Source organism: Phoenix dactylifera, chromosome 17 (assembly GCF_051530095.1).
Source record: "Phoenix dactylifera cultivar Ajwa chromosome 17, Ajwa_hap1_PhDact_Kaust_v1.1, whole genome shotgun sequence".
Taxonomy (NCBI): Eukaryota; Viridiplantae; Streptophyta; class Magnoliopsida; order Arecales; family Arecaceae; genus Phoenix; species Phoenix dactylifera.
The window spans coordinates 17,369,855-17,384,032 of record NC_143206.1 but is presented as its reverse complement, the minus strand read 5'-3'; the positions used below and the strand labels follow the sequence as shown (position 1 = coordinate 17,384,032).

At 39.1% G+C, this 14,178-nt stretch overlaps 1 protein-coding gene across 5 annotated transcripts; it reads left to right on the top strand.

Annotated features, from left to right (window-relative positions):
• The first annotated feature begins 2,372 nt into the window (after positions 1 to 2,372).
• On the top strand, positions 2,373 to 14,175 carry LOC103706687 (trihelix transcription factor GT-3b-like). Of its 5 annotated transcripts, none has more exons than XR_015974346.2 (3): positions 2,396 to 2,826; positions 2,933 to 3,534; positions 7,107 to 14,175. XR_015974346.2 is itself a non-coding variant. In XM_008790886.6 (2 exons), exons 1-2 carry the CDS (start codon positions 2,524 to 2,526, stop codon positions 3,434 to 3,436), a joined length of 807 nt encoding a protein of 268 aa, XP_008789108.4. In that variant the 5' UTR covers positions 2,373 to 2,523; the 3' UTR covers positions 3,437 to 3,548. The 5 variants fall into 5 exon arrangements, 1 of the variants encoding a protein (XP_008789108.4); XR_015974345.2 differs by having other exon boundaries at positions 7,084 to 14,175; XR_015974344.2 differs by lacking the exon at positions 7,107 to 14,175 and adding an exon at positions 5,946 to 6,421.
• The last annotated feature ends 3 nt before the right edge of the window (positions 14,176 to 14,178 follow it).

Below are 14,178 nucleotides of genomic sequence, written 5' to 3'. Positions count from 1 at the left end.
TGGGTACATATGTAAAAATAAAAATAAAAAAAGGTAGAATCACAAAATAAATGTTTTACGAGGATATACATGCAACAATCAATTTCGAAAAGGTATTCATGTAAAATCCAATATTTAGGAGGGTATTCTATAACAATAACTTGATAAGAGCCATATATAGCTTGGTTTTGAACATTATTGTACTCAAGCTAGAAAATGCCAAACAACAATAATGTGGGAGGTGGTTTTCGTAACGTCTGAAGCAAGAAGAGTCTTCCCTCTACAAGCAACAATTATTTTAGGAGAAGCAATCCTTTATAGTATATTGAGTTGGACATTCAAATGTCAGTTGGATGTTACGATCAATTAAACATGATTATCAAAAGATACTGCTATGATTGGCCATCTAATACATCAGGTTTGATTTCAAACGAAATTGTAATTATATGCACTAAATTCAGTCATAGTCGATATCAGTTTAAAATTTAGCAAAAAAAGAGTGAGTAGACCACAAATAATGGAATCCTGAGTTTGCATCATTGGCACCATCAGTGGACCATGCATTAAAGGATTCTCTCTTATCATGATAGGGTTCTACGTCAAGTGCGAATACAAGTTGACGAGCTCACGCATCTCAGAAAGGTAATTCATTATTCAAATCATTGAAAACTCAACTCCTATAGATCCCATACCCGTGAAAAGTTTGGATCAAGTTAGTCGAGTTCTTGAGTTAATTTATTAATATAATTTAGTGAATCTCAAATAATCTAAAGTTAGAATCCTTCTTATCCTAGTTATCTTTATGTGCGACTATTGACTTATAGAACATTAATTTTTTTTAAGAAAAAAGAAAAAGGGAGGAGTCTTGCTCCACTAATTTCATTAACTTATAAAAAAATAATTAAATTTGACATCCTAAAATGGTCAAATTCACACATCAGTTGTCCTTACATAATTGATTTTAATGCAAGGTCTTTCAAGATTTTCATGATCTACTGAAGTTGGAAAGCACAAGCTACTAAAACTGCATTTATCCATTTTTTTTTAAAAAAAGGACCAACTTGTTTAATATATATTTAAAAAGTGTTTCCACGCCTAATCTAGCTCCTTGGCCTTTGTCATCCAAAGGATTAAAATGATTCTTTATCTAAACAGCCTTGTATACATTAAATATCTATATCTCTCTCCCCCTTTTCTTTTCTCATGCCAAACATCACTGCCTATGCACATGCATGCAAACTGTTCCATAATTTCATTTACTTTGGATATCTAAGTCGCATCTACTAATTAGAGCCACCAATTTCTATATATGATATCAACCAAAATTGATGGCATTAGATGCTTCGATTGTTTTCGAACATGCATACCAATGTTCATATGCTCGCTCTCTCTCTCTCTCTCTCTCTCTCTCTCTCTCTCTCTCTCTCTCTCTCTCTCTCTCTCTCTCTATATATATATATATATATATATATATATATATATATATATACACACACAAAGAAAGGAAGAGGGGTACGTACCAACCCATTACCTAGGTGGAGGCAAGACTGAAACCCTAGTCATTAATTATAACCAGACCTTAGTCACTTTATGTGGCATGCATTTGCATATTGATGCTAGTTCTTAAAGTCTCGCATGTCAGTTATATACGGAGCATTAAATAAAATTCAAATGGTGTGGGTTCTAGGAGCTATATATGATGAAGTTCTAGTCATGCATAGTTTAGATGTCCTAGTTTTCCAATTTGTCAAGGTTCATTGAAGCAATATGAGGTGTCGCCAACTGTTGCCACATAAGAGTAGGAGCAAAAGCCAGCTAATGTGAAGGCTGGACCTATAAAACCTTTTAAAATCAGCACCCAAGATCCAAGGCAAGTAGCCATGGTTAACCTAGAAATCAGTACAAGATCCGGCCAACGGAACCAAGCTAAGCTGCGTTCACCTCATCAGCCCGGTGCGTGATTACGATCAGAAAGCAAACGCCATTCGCAAATCCTCCGTTTCATACAACGCCTGTCCGAACCACGCGTGGAAATCCGCCCGCCACCCGCAGATATCTAATGGCGTTTCCAAAATCCACGCCGCAAATACTTAGCAACCAAGGCATGGCGAAAACGGTTGCCGACGCGGCTCCGGATCGTGCAAGAACGCCGTTCCATGCTGACGTGGGAAACGGCGATTGGCGCATCTCTCGGAGAGTAATCTGTTACGTGGCGGTGATTGGAAAGTTGTTTGCCAAACCAGCAGCATGCGGACGGGCGCTTCTTTGGTGAAATCAGCCGTCGCGTAAGCGTGACGCCACCCCGACGCATGCGCTCGCACAAAGCAATGGGAAAGCGAACGGTTTCCGCGTTGACAGATAGAATGCGACCACGACTTCCACGTCCCCACCTTCTTCCCCTCTCACAGATCTCTCGATTCCCCACAACCCCTTCCCCCTCTCCCCTTCATCGCCACCCCCACCACCCTCAGTTCACACCCTTTCTCGATCGATCTCCTTTCTCACTCACTTCCCTTCTCTATAACTATCTCAAGCTAGCTAGCCATGGAGCTGCACCACCTCTTCAACCCTTATTACCTCAACGTGAATCCCCCGACCGAGGGTGGCGACGGAGATCGAGATCGAGATCGAGATCGGGAGCGAGACCGAGACCGGTTCCCCCAATGGACCCACGCCGAGACCAAGGAGTTCTTGGCCATCCGGGCCGAGCTCGATCGGAGCTTCATGGAGACCAAGCGTAACAAGCCGTTGTGGCGAGCCATCTCCGCGCGGCTGGAGCAGAAGGGTTTCAACCGCACCCCGGAGCAGTGCAAGTCCAAGTGGAAGAATCTCGTCACTCGTTTCAAGGTGAACTCTGTTATTTCCTTTCTCTTTCTTTTCTTCCTTATTGGAAGTCCTTTTTTTTCCCCCTTTCTTTCTTTTTGTTTCTCATATCTGGCTTTGTTTTGAGCAGGGGACGGAGGCCGCGGAGGGGGAGGGCAGCAGGCAGTTCCCCTTCTACGAGGAGATGCGGATGATATTCTCGGAGAGGATGGAGAGGCTGCTGGCATTGGACAGAGACAAAGGGAAGGGAGTGCAAGTCCAGGGAGAGGAGTGGGGGGAGGAGGAGGTGGAGCAGGAGGAGGAGAAGGTGGGGGAGAGTAAAAAGAAGAGGAAGGTGGAGAGGAAGAGGGTATCTGAAGGAGAGGTGGAGAATGCTCTCAGGGAGTTTGCGAGGCGGCAGCTGGAAATGGAGGCTCGATGGATGGAGGCCGCGGAGGCGAGGGAGGCAGAGAGGAGGGCTAAAGAAGAGGAGTGGAGGAGAGCGATGGAGGCTTTGGAGGAGGAGAGGAGGGTGATGGAGAGGAGGTGGAGGGAGAGGGAGGAGGAGCGGCGAGCCAGGGAGGAGGCCCGGGCCGAGAGGCGGGATGCCTTGGTAACCGCCCTTCTTGCTAAGCTATCAAAAGAAGGGTTGTAGTTTTGTTAGGGTTGTAGCTCATTGTTAAGCAATATAGGGCTAGCTTCCGTATCGATCCTGGAATGAAACGTGGAAGGAAAAGAGAAACAAATTAAAAGGTTTGCACTTTGAACTTGGCCTTTGATTTTGAATCTAATGCTGCTATTTACTTTTGTTTTTTCTTTCGTTTCTCCTACCTTTGGTTAGTAAAGATGTTAGGGTTTATTAAAAAAAAAAAAAAAGGGAAAGAGACTATGTACTCGACTATCTTTGAGTGATTTGCTCAGAAAAGATTATCTTTGAGAGATGCTTTGCTCGCCATGAGAGAAGAGTATCAGTACCGTGATCTAGTACTAGAAGTATGCAAATGCTTTTCTTCCCACTAAATCATTTACCTTTAAGACTCCTGAAAAGGGGAAAGAAATAATGATCTTCTTTTATGATGGGTTAGCTCTTTAACAACACTGCTTTCTTAACTCAAACCAAAGCAGCCTGGATATGTTCTTTAGGGCTCATTGTATTCAGAATTTTAGTAAAGGCGAGTAACACTGGAGTATTACATGATACTGGAATCTCTAAACTATTGCATCGCTTATATCCACCTCCAAAGTTCTCCCAAAAGAAAATCTAAGATAATGTATATGGAGTGTGTGCGTGAGAGAGAGAGAGAGAGAGGAACACGCCTTTGTTTATGACATACATGTTCGGATACATTATTTTAGTTTATTCTTCTTACTTCTCTAGAGCTTATCTTAAGCTGAAATTTCTTTCTAAGGAAAATACCTTATTCTTGTTTTTTTTCCGGAATATTTCTTTCAGATAGGGTCGAAAACGTATGAGAATATTGTTTCATAGATTGGTTGAAGGATAACCAGCAATTCATATGTAAACCCATGCGTAATATAAACTTTGTGAGCAAACTAATATTGAGAACTTAGCAGGCGAACTAAGTAGAATATTAGATATGGACAGAACTATGGAGAGGTGCAGAATAAATTCGACAGCGGCAACCAAATGAGGTTTGGGAACTCTCACAATTTCTACTGATCACTTGAGAATATGGCATGAGGTGCGTAAAAATATAAGCCCAAATGAAATAATCAAATCTTTTTTTTTTCTTTTTCTAAAATAGCCGTCAAGCTCAGTGATCAAAGAAACGATAGGTTTTCAGTGCTGAAATATCTAGCTATGCACCAACATACAGAAGAATTTTAATTCAAAACAATATGGATATAATTTTATATGTTTGTGAAGTGGGGCACACACTTTCAAATACAAGAGAACTAATTTTTCTGATTGTTTTTCAAAGGTATTATATGTTAATTTTCGTTTAGTAAAATTTGTCTTCCTATTTCACATAAGCATGAGAGATGGGTAATGCATTCTGGTCTCAAGCCCACTTCATATAAAATGAGGTAGTGGTGGAATTCCATCAATTGATAATCTTGATAGAGTAAAAAGCAAACTCAAATAGGTAACTATAAATAAGAAGTGAACCAAATGATCATGTCTATGCATAACATTTGGTCAAATTAGTAAAATATTGTCAAAATCCTCAAGCAAAAAATGAATCTTAAAAGAGAAAATCTCGATGACTAAGATTAAATTTTGATTTTGTATTAAGAAGTACAGGATATACTTGATTAATTCGATTGACAAAATATATTTATATTTACTGTTACTGAATGAGAGACAATGATGGAAAAATGGAAGTGCAAATGATCAAATGGAGTGGCACAGTGATGCAAGTTTAAACAACAAAGACATAAAATTACATTGGCTATCATGGATTCCGACTTCTTTTTTCTCCTAAATTATCCATCAAGCCCTTGGTATCAAACATATGAGCCGACACTTAAAATTACAGGAGAGGGCCTAATGTTGATCAACATGAGTTGTAATAGTTGAGAGCATCTTCCTCATGCCTATACCGAGAAGGTTTCATGGGGGATGTTGTTTTGCACGACTAATTAACTAGATTTTGCAGAATAAAGTGCTAAATTAGTTTCAAAATGTACTTTTAGATGTACTAGACATGATCATTTGATGGCCAGTAATAAGAAGGAACCATGTAAGCAATTTGTGGACAACAATGAGTGGATATACAAGGTTACGAGACTTCAAATATCACATAGATATCCTACTGTGCTATTATTTATAATTTTTGCTGTTGTTTGTTATTGTTATTATTATTGTTGTTGTTTTTGTTTTCGTAAAAATTATTATTGCTGTTTCTTTTGTCTACGGATGTGAATTTAAGTGATAATTTTAATTAGGACATGAAAAAAAAAGATCAGAAGGAACGCTTCAGCTGTTTGAGTCACAAACACAAACAAGCAAGGAAATAAATGCAGACCAATAGCTAGTCCATATAAAAGATGGAAGAGTGATTTAGAAGTGAGTCACAAGGTGGAACTGTACACACTTCCTTTCTTTTCGATGTAAGACGGGACCATATTTGTCACTTATGTGTGCTTGATAAATAGCTTTGGGTAATGATTTTTATTGACTTTTTTTTTTTTTGTGTCAGCTCCATTTTTAACAAGAGATCCATAAAACGCGTTAGCATTAATAGGTGGAGTGGGGTTATGGGAATGGAGAATGATACAATGAGTGCATGACTGACAGATGACAGTGGCACGTAGGCAAGATACAAATGAGAGTCATGATTGGATCATGAAAGTGGCGAAGGAGACGGAGGATAGCCTCGTGAATAACAGGAGCAAGAAGAGGTCATCGTTCCGTATGAGGATGAGATCTTGAGATTACAGCAGTACAAAGTGATTGGGAAACAATGATGCCAGTTTTTTCACATGCTGTGTCTCAGGTACTCTTCTGGGAAAATGGTCTAATTTAGGATGAAGAAAGATTATGCGTGAATGGCCAACGCTTTATAAGAATAAATAATGCTTTTCAGTTCCCATGTTGCTTTTTTGCTCTGAAAAAGGGAGAAAAAACTATATTCTCTTCCTTTAAAAAGAAAAATAGTACTCACGAAAGCAGACAGGCACAGAAGTATATGAATGTAACGGTCGCAGGAGTATCCTTGATAGCTAGAAAAATTAATGGTTCTTTGTTTGTATATTTTGTGATCCCAAGGATGTCTTATTTCACCTAGGAGCCACTACTTTTGATTTTTTTTGAAAGTTAATCTTGATGGTAGTGTGTTAAATAGAGGTAATTTTGGTGGAATAAATTTTGTTATCCAAAATATGAGCGGAGCATTAATGACAGCAGGTGCCAGGTTGTTTAACACCATAGTTTCTATAAAAGAATATAAAAAAATTGTGGGTTGCACACGAAGGTATGCCATACACAACTAAAATTTTAAAGACTTCTCGTATCATTCTGAAAGTGGACTTTTTGACAGTTATTAGGTGGCTTTCTGGTTCAATACCTTCAAATATTAGTATGTATCATTTGAGACAGAATTGTTGGAGAATGAGAGCAACTCTTCAGTCTTATAGAGAAATTAATAGTGTTTGGATGGTGTCGCAATCATATGTCGCTAATTGTATAAAATTTACTCTATAGATGGCTATGCTAGATATTCTTTTTAAATTATTAGATATTTTAATTTCGGATGCCCATGGATATATTTGATTTAGGTTGATTTAATAAATTTGATTTACTAAAAAACAAAAAAAGACGAACTGACCTTCTGTTAGTTGCTTGGCACCCCTTTTGTAAGGGCTTACTGTTTCAAATCCTGGACTTCCCCTTTGAAGAGACTAGGGTTCAAATGCTAGTGGTGGCAAATATCACTTTGCTCCAATATACACTCAAAAGGTGAGAAAACAATATTAATTATAGATGCCAGGTGATCACTTCTCTTAATATTACACTTTTTTCTTTCCAACTTCTCACTTCTGCAATTTTGAACATGAGCTCCATGAGTGGATATGAGTAGTTGTTATTTTTTTGTTCTATATTTTTATCTGGTCATATTATGTTGGCCACTTCACATGATCGAGAAGATCGAACAATTTCAAGTTTGTTGAGAGTGATCAGGAAAATGTTTACCTAGCATTGGAGATGACTCAGTAAACAATATTGTGCAGCTAGCATTAGCCATATGCAAGATAGTTCATGTGAACATCTTCCTAGCCACTATACGATTTTTGACAGTGCCATTCATCAGTGCTCATCCACAAGAGCAGATATTCTCCAGCAGGAACCGTATATTGTAGGAACAATTGGTTTTATGGTCTTGCAAGTACTGAATAGAAGATTTCCATAAACAAGTACTGAATAATAAAGCTTGAGATGTTTTCACTAAGTAGCAAAGCATCCAGTAATATAAATTACAGCATTGCTCTGACCTTTTAAGGCATGTTTCAGTCTTTCATACTACCTGGGGGATTGAGTTAACCAATGAAATCAAGAAAACATTAAAGATATTAGTTTCTCCACTGTAAATCTAAAGTTCTAGCTTGACCATACGTCCATACTTTCTTTAACAGTTTACAAGCCTTAAATCTATAGTAGCTTGACTGTTTTCCGCAGTATAGATCAGTATTACTTGATCATCCTAGTTCCTGCCTCGAAGCTTTTCTCCTCTAAACATTCTTGTTATTGGGTGGACTACACCACCTAGTTTTGGACAACAGCAGACGAAATTGGGCAGCATGTCTAGGAGCTGTTAAGGATCAAGGGAGAAAGGTTCTTGTCCCATAATTTGCAGAATTATAAGATGCTTGTCTAAATAAAATTTTGCCCAGAGTTATAAAGGTTGAATTTCCTAAGTTGTTTCCTATTCATCATACTGAAAACTTATTTGTCCATGAGAGGGTGGCATAGTTTTTTAGGCCTGCCACAACTTTTATTCTCCATGATAATGTTGGTAGTCCATCTAAGAGGTCTTTGAGGCTCCTGACCTTTGCTACGTGTGTACAAAGAAGTTTTATTAAAGAGAAATATAGTCCCAAAACCAAATTAAAGATATAGTTAGTTGTTGTGGGAATAAAGGGTCCGAACTTAGTCCCACATCGACTAGATAACGGAGAGGTCTGTTCCTTAAATAGAGAGGGATACCCCTTTTTTTTCAGAGGCGCCCTCTGAGGAGGGACAAAGCCATGCGGGGTGACGGCACCCTAAAGAGCCCGTAAGGCCCGAGGATGACCGAACTCCAAAGCGGACAATACTAAGCGGGGATGAGCTCTACCGACTGAGCTGCAAAAGCCAGCGTGTATCTCTCACCATAGAGGCGCTTTTTGCGGGGCAAAACCGTATGTTGGGAAGAGACTATCAAACTCCCTTCAAAACGGACAATACCTTTGAGGAGAAGCAGTCGCTTCCGCTTTTTGAGACCAGTGGGGACTGAGATCTGGGGCTCGGGGGATACCTTCCGACCTTATCAATGGTGCTTTCGTTGAGAGCCCTTGACCCCGGCACAGATCCCTCCGCTGGGGAGGCTATATTGTAGGAATAAAGGGTCCGAACTTAATCCCACATCGACTAGATAGCGGAGAGGTCTGTTCCTTAAATGGAGGGGGGCTACCCCTTTCTCTTCAGAGGCGCCCTCTCAGAAGGGACAAAGTTGTGAGGGGTGACGGCACCCCAAAGAGCCCGTAAGGCCCAAGGGTGACCGAACCCCAAAGCGGACAATACCAAGTGGGGATGAGCTCTACCGATTGAGCTACGAAAAACATCGTGTATCTCTCACCGTAGATGCGCCTTTTGTAGGGCAAAACCGTGCTTTGGAAAAGACTATGAAACCCTCTTCAAAGCGGATAATACCTCTGAGGAGAAGCAATCGCTTCCACTGTCTAAAACTGATGGGGACTAAGCTCTGGGGCTCGGGGGGATACCCTTCGACCTCATCATTAGTCATTAGTCGAAAGTTGGCATAGATCAACTGCTTTTGATATTTGGAGAGTATAATATGTTGTAGTACATATCATTGTTGATTGTTGATCCTTGATTGAAATAAATTTTGCAATTGCATTGCAAAGGATCACAGGTTACATATAGAATCAAAATTTCACTTACAACTCCTGTTTGACAAGCATGGTCTCTAAATGGACTCAATCTTAGAATATGTCTAGGAAAAACCTAATCGCGTAACCTTTTGTTTGATGTTTGGAAGTGGGACTATGAGACTGACATAAAATTAACAATCAAATGTATTAAAATCACCATTTGTCCTAAAAGCTTAAGCTGATAGAATGAAGTAGATTTATTTATATATTTTTATATTTTTTTACACTCCTCCTCACATGTGGGCCAGATTTTTTTGTAATGGATAAGCCCAACATGTGAATTTTTTAATAATTGGGTTCAAGAGTGCGGAGACAGGGTTTGAACTTAGGACCTCTGCTCTGATACCATGTTAAAATTACCATTTGTTTTAAAAGCTTAAGCTAATGGAATGTGGTATATTTATTTATATATTTTATATTTTCTTACAAAATGGAATATTTTAGGATTGCTCTACATGTGCATCAATAAAGGTACATATTTGTTTGGTACATATTTGTTTGCAACATTAGATGCCACACTGGTCGCATCCCTCCTCTAATGTTAAGTTTAGACCTATGAGGTGTTGATCTAATCGAAGAGAATGAAGACTTACGGTCAATCCGCTTAATTTGAATCTCTCAAAAAGATTTAGATAAAGTTGAAAATTTACTGATCAAGGGGACCGAAGACTTACCTCAACCAACTCAACATAAATCTCTCAAGAGATTTAGAAAAAAAGTAAAAAATTTGCCGAAAGTATGGTCTAGGTACCCTTTTCCTTCATTGATGATTCATAAACTGAGATAGATAGCCTTTATTTATGCTAGTGAGGTACGTCATTGCACAATTCGAGTTGGATCCCTCTTCTGGTTCTAACGGGCACAACTTTTCTAAAATATACATGACTAGTAAAAATAAATATAAAAAAGCAAAAATTCTATAAGAGGCAGATCTCGACTTCTACATCGACTTTGTTTTCAGTCGCTCTACCTAAATCTTTCTAGGTTGGGAGAGACATTTGGTTCAAATATTTTTCGAAAAGAAAAGTTTTGGTTTGATCAGCTAATTTTAGAGTCCAAATGATGGAATTTTGGTATGATCTCTCAGTGCATGGTATTTTTTTAAGAGGACGTCATGTCATGGTGTTTGAAAAATTATCTATTTTTTTTTAATAAAAAGATTGTCTCAATTGTGCATTATACAACCAAGTACTAGTTTCCGAAAGTTTGGCATGCACTTTACCTTCTCGATGTCGCAGATCTCACTCATAAATTTTGTCCAGTTCCATTCATAGTGGCCAAAATGATCTATATCAAGTGTAGTTATCCACATAAATCAGTCGCATCTAAAGATTTGGACTATAGTGTACAGGCAGTCACCAACCCATGAAGGCCTTGATTTAATGCTTAAATCTGTTAAACTTGAAGATTAATGATGCTGAAATCTTAGCACTTGAAGGCTAAATAAGGCTTTCACTTAGCTAGTGGAGTGCTCAGGACCAATCTGATCTCCTAGGAGCCCCCAACCCCTGGCTTCCTTAAGATTAACTTTGATGGCAGTATCATTGATGACAAAGATAAAGATGGAGTGAGCTTTGTGATCAGAAATCATGAGTTCAGGCTTATTGCGGCCGGAGGATGACACGTCTTCAATGAGTCAGTTAGTGGTGCAGAACTGAGAGTTGCATGGGAGGGCATCATCTTTGCCAGATTGGTCCTAGGGGCAACCTATATCCATCTTGAAGGTGATGTGGCCCTGATGATCAACTGGATTTAGGAGAGTACTGACAGGCACAGGCGTCTGGATAGGCACCTGCTCCTGTGGGATATATGTGAGATTGTGGAAGGGCTTGTAGCATTCCAAGCCACCCATGTTTATCGGAAGGCGAATAGTGCGGCCGACTGAGTCGCCTCCTACGCGGCGCACCAGTCAGGAGGATTTCACTGGAAGAGCATGGAGTCTGCTCTCTCACCCCTTCGCCAACTTTTTCTTTTTGACTCTAATAGGTACTCATGTGCGTACGGTATGAGTTACCGTTGTATCAAAAACAAAAAAAAGGCTAAGTAATATCGGGCCTGCTTGATGAGCATTTGAATTAGCTTTGGGCCTCCCATGTTGGGCGTCACCCAGAAGCCCTTTAACTCACCTAAATATACTCTAAAAGATGGACACCACCTTGAAACAAGATTATGATTCTCCTAATCAGAGTGCACTGGACCCATGCATTACCTCCAACGCTCCTACAAAGGCCCAGGTGATCTTTTCAAGGAAGCCATTTGAAAGCCCATTAGAACTTAATCGTGAGCTTGTGCCCATCAAAACTGAATGGCCCCGCAATAACGTTAACCTTTGAAATCTGGGTGCAATTAGTTTTGGTCTTGTTGAATTGGCTTCAAATCTAGTCCCTCTAATTAACTAGCAAACCCATGCATTCAGATGTCCCCACTTCTGAACAGTAGCAACTGAATGTTCCACCGTGGACTGACATGGATCCCAGCACCAATTCAATCATCTAACACCAAGTGAGACCTCCAAAGTAGTAGATGAATGATGGTTGATTTCCTTGGGGTCTTTTGCACCAGAAACCAAATTGAAGAGGATCCGAATTAACTTGTGAGACATGAACATCTCTGAAGTTTACTTACATGAGAACTTCCATGAGACCTATCAATGTCTCTAAATGCATCATTCATCGTGCGCGATTCTGAAATCATTCGACATCCATCCTCCTTGAGAGAAAATCCTATTTCCACTTTACAGCAAGTGATCCTTTGTTTGACTGACATTCGAATTTTACTCCTTACATGCTAGATCATTCTACCTTTACATCCAACTAAGTCATGTTGTTACACAGAGTTAGGAGCCCCAAAAACCGATCTGACCTAAATATCTGACTAGAATATACCCTCTTTTGGGCTGTGCTTTGATCAGAATGTTTTTGTTTTGGGGTCAACTACAGGCTAAACTTTTCATATGACATCAAAGCAAGTCAAGAATGCCCGCCAACTCGAGTCATGGGTTAAAGTCCTGACTCGAGTTGGCTGGTTATATTCTTACCGGCTGGTTAATAAGATCATTGAACTTGGGTTAAATAAAAAGTAAATTCATGCTATTAATGGTTAGATGATTTAGAGTGCTTGTGTGATTAATTTGTGGGTAGATATGGATCAAGGGTCGAAAGCTGATGTTGGATCAGGTTACATATGGTCGAGATTATATATATATATATACAATATATCTACGTCAAACCCGACCTAATCTAATTCAATCTACTGTTATTTTTCCATGCAGCAGATCTGTTTTGCATGCAGGCTAAAAATTAAAATAAACTAAAATGGCCATAACAATCGAAGGTTCGGAGTAAGAAGACCAAATAATAAGGTATAAACATAAAATGACGATCAATCAATCTAGCTATGACGCAGATGTTAATTCTTTTTCTTGTGTTTGTTCTATGGTTTGTATTTTTCTATTCGCCTCTGTAAGCTTAAGAAAAAATCTGGATATATGGTCACCAGGAGCACAGCATCCACAGGTCTCAATCCATTGTCTACTGGCGCCAGGTCAGGATTAGATTCTTCTTCATCCGGATTGAGCTAAGAGTTGGCCGTGGCAACCATTCCACTCAACGGTCAACCTTTGGTGCATTACATTATCTTTCTTCTTTGCTTTAGCTAGCACGCTTCCCATTATCATATTGCTAAACATCCAACAAATAAAATTTTATGAGAACGAAATGCATCGTAATTAAGTTTTAATATCCATGATCGAATATGATTCGGATTCCACTCAGCCCATGAAAAAGTTCTTCAATACATATATACACATACAAAGACATCGAATGCTTCGTGTCTGATTTGTGGACGGAGAATTTAATTGTGCTTGCCCTCAATCTAAATTGAGACCTTCATGGCATGGACTTAAGTAGCCACTTGCTGCTGGAAGCAATCAATGGCTCCGGATGGATGGTAATACAAATACATCATATACCGCATGCACTTATGGTTTTATCGCCGCCTTTCAGGCTAGACATGATGCATGTCGAACGTATATCAAGTATGGAATAATCTAGACGAAAGTCAAGGTTGAGATTAGGTCATCGGACTTAAATGTCAGGTGCAAACATGGTTCATCTGAAGGAACTTTACATTGCATGCAGATTATGATTAATTCAAATTTTACGTCGATGTTAGGTTAATTTTTAATATTTGAACCAACTTAATAGGGGTATATAAATTAAAAGAAAACTAGATGGATGTCAACAATGTTCAGATGATTGGTACCCTGATGAGGGGGACATTACCATCATACTACTTAACAAAAAGGATGGTTGAACTTTTTTTAGTTAGTATTATGATATTTTTGAGACCATTTGTCGCTTCGATCTATTAATACATATTGTCATTAATTGCAGCCAAGTCATGAGCCTTTGGCTAGTTTATTAGTACTATAACCAAACCCTCCTCCTTCAACATGTATCTCCTTACTGGGTGAAATTTATCATGACCGAACTCTTATCCAATTCAACAAGAGTATTGGCTCTCATTTGCTCTGATTCTATCAACCCTGATCCACGTGATACTTGCTCATGTCCTCGGCTAAGTTTGTTTAGTAGATTATAAACATAGTATATAGCCGGTTTGCATGGCTTGAGACCCCACCTTAACTCTTAAATGAGAATCTCAATATCCAATGTGTACATCTGCTTAAAAAATCATAATATGATAGCTAATCCCATTACAAATTATACGCATTATTATCAGCAATCCAGTGGTATGCTTTAAAAAAAAAAAAGACAAGCA

Excerpts from the sequence above, each read along its gene's own strand:
- LOC103706687 (XM_008790886.6), top strand. The coding sequence starts at position 2,524 with ATGGAGCTGCACCACCTCTTCAACCCTTATTACCTCAACGTGAATCCC. Across the intron at positions 2,827-2,932 it reads ATCTCGTCACTCGTTTCAAG|GGGACGGAGGCCGCGGAGGG; the intron begins GTGAACTCTGTT and ends TGTTTTGAGCAG.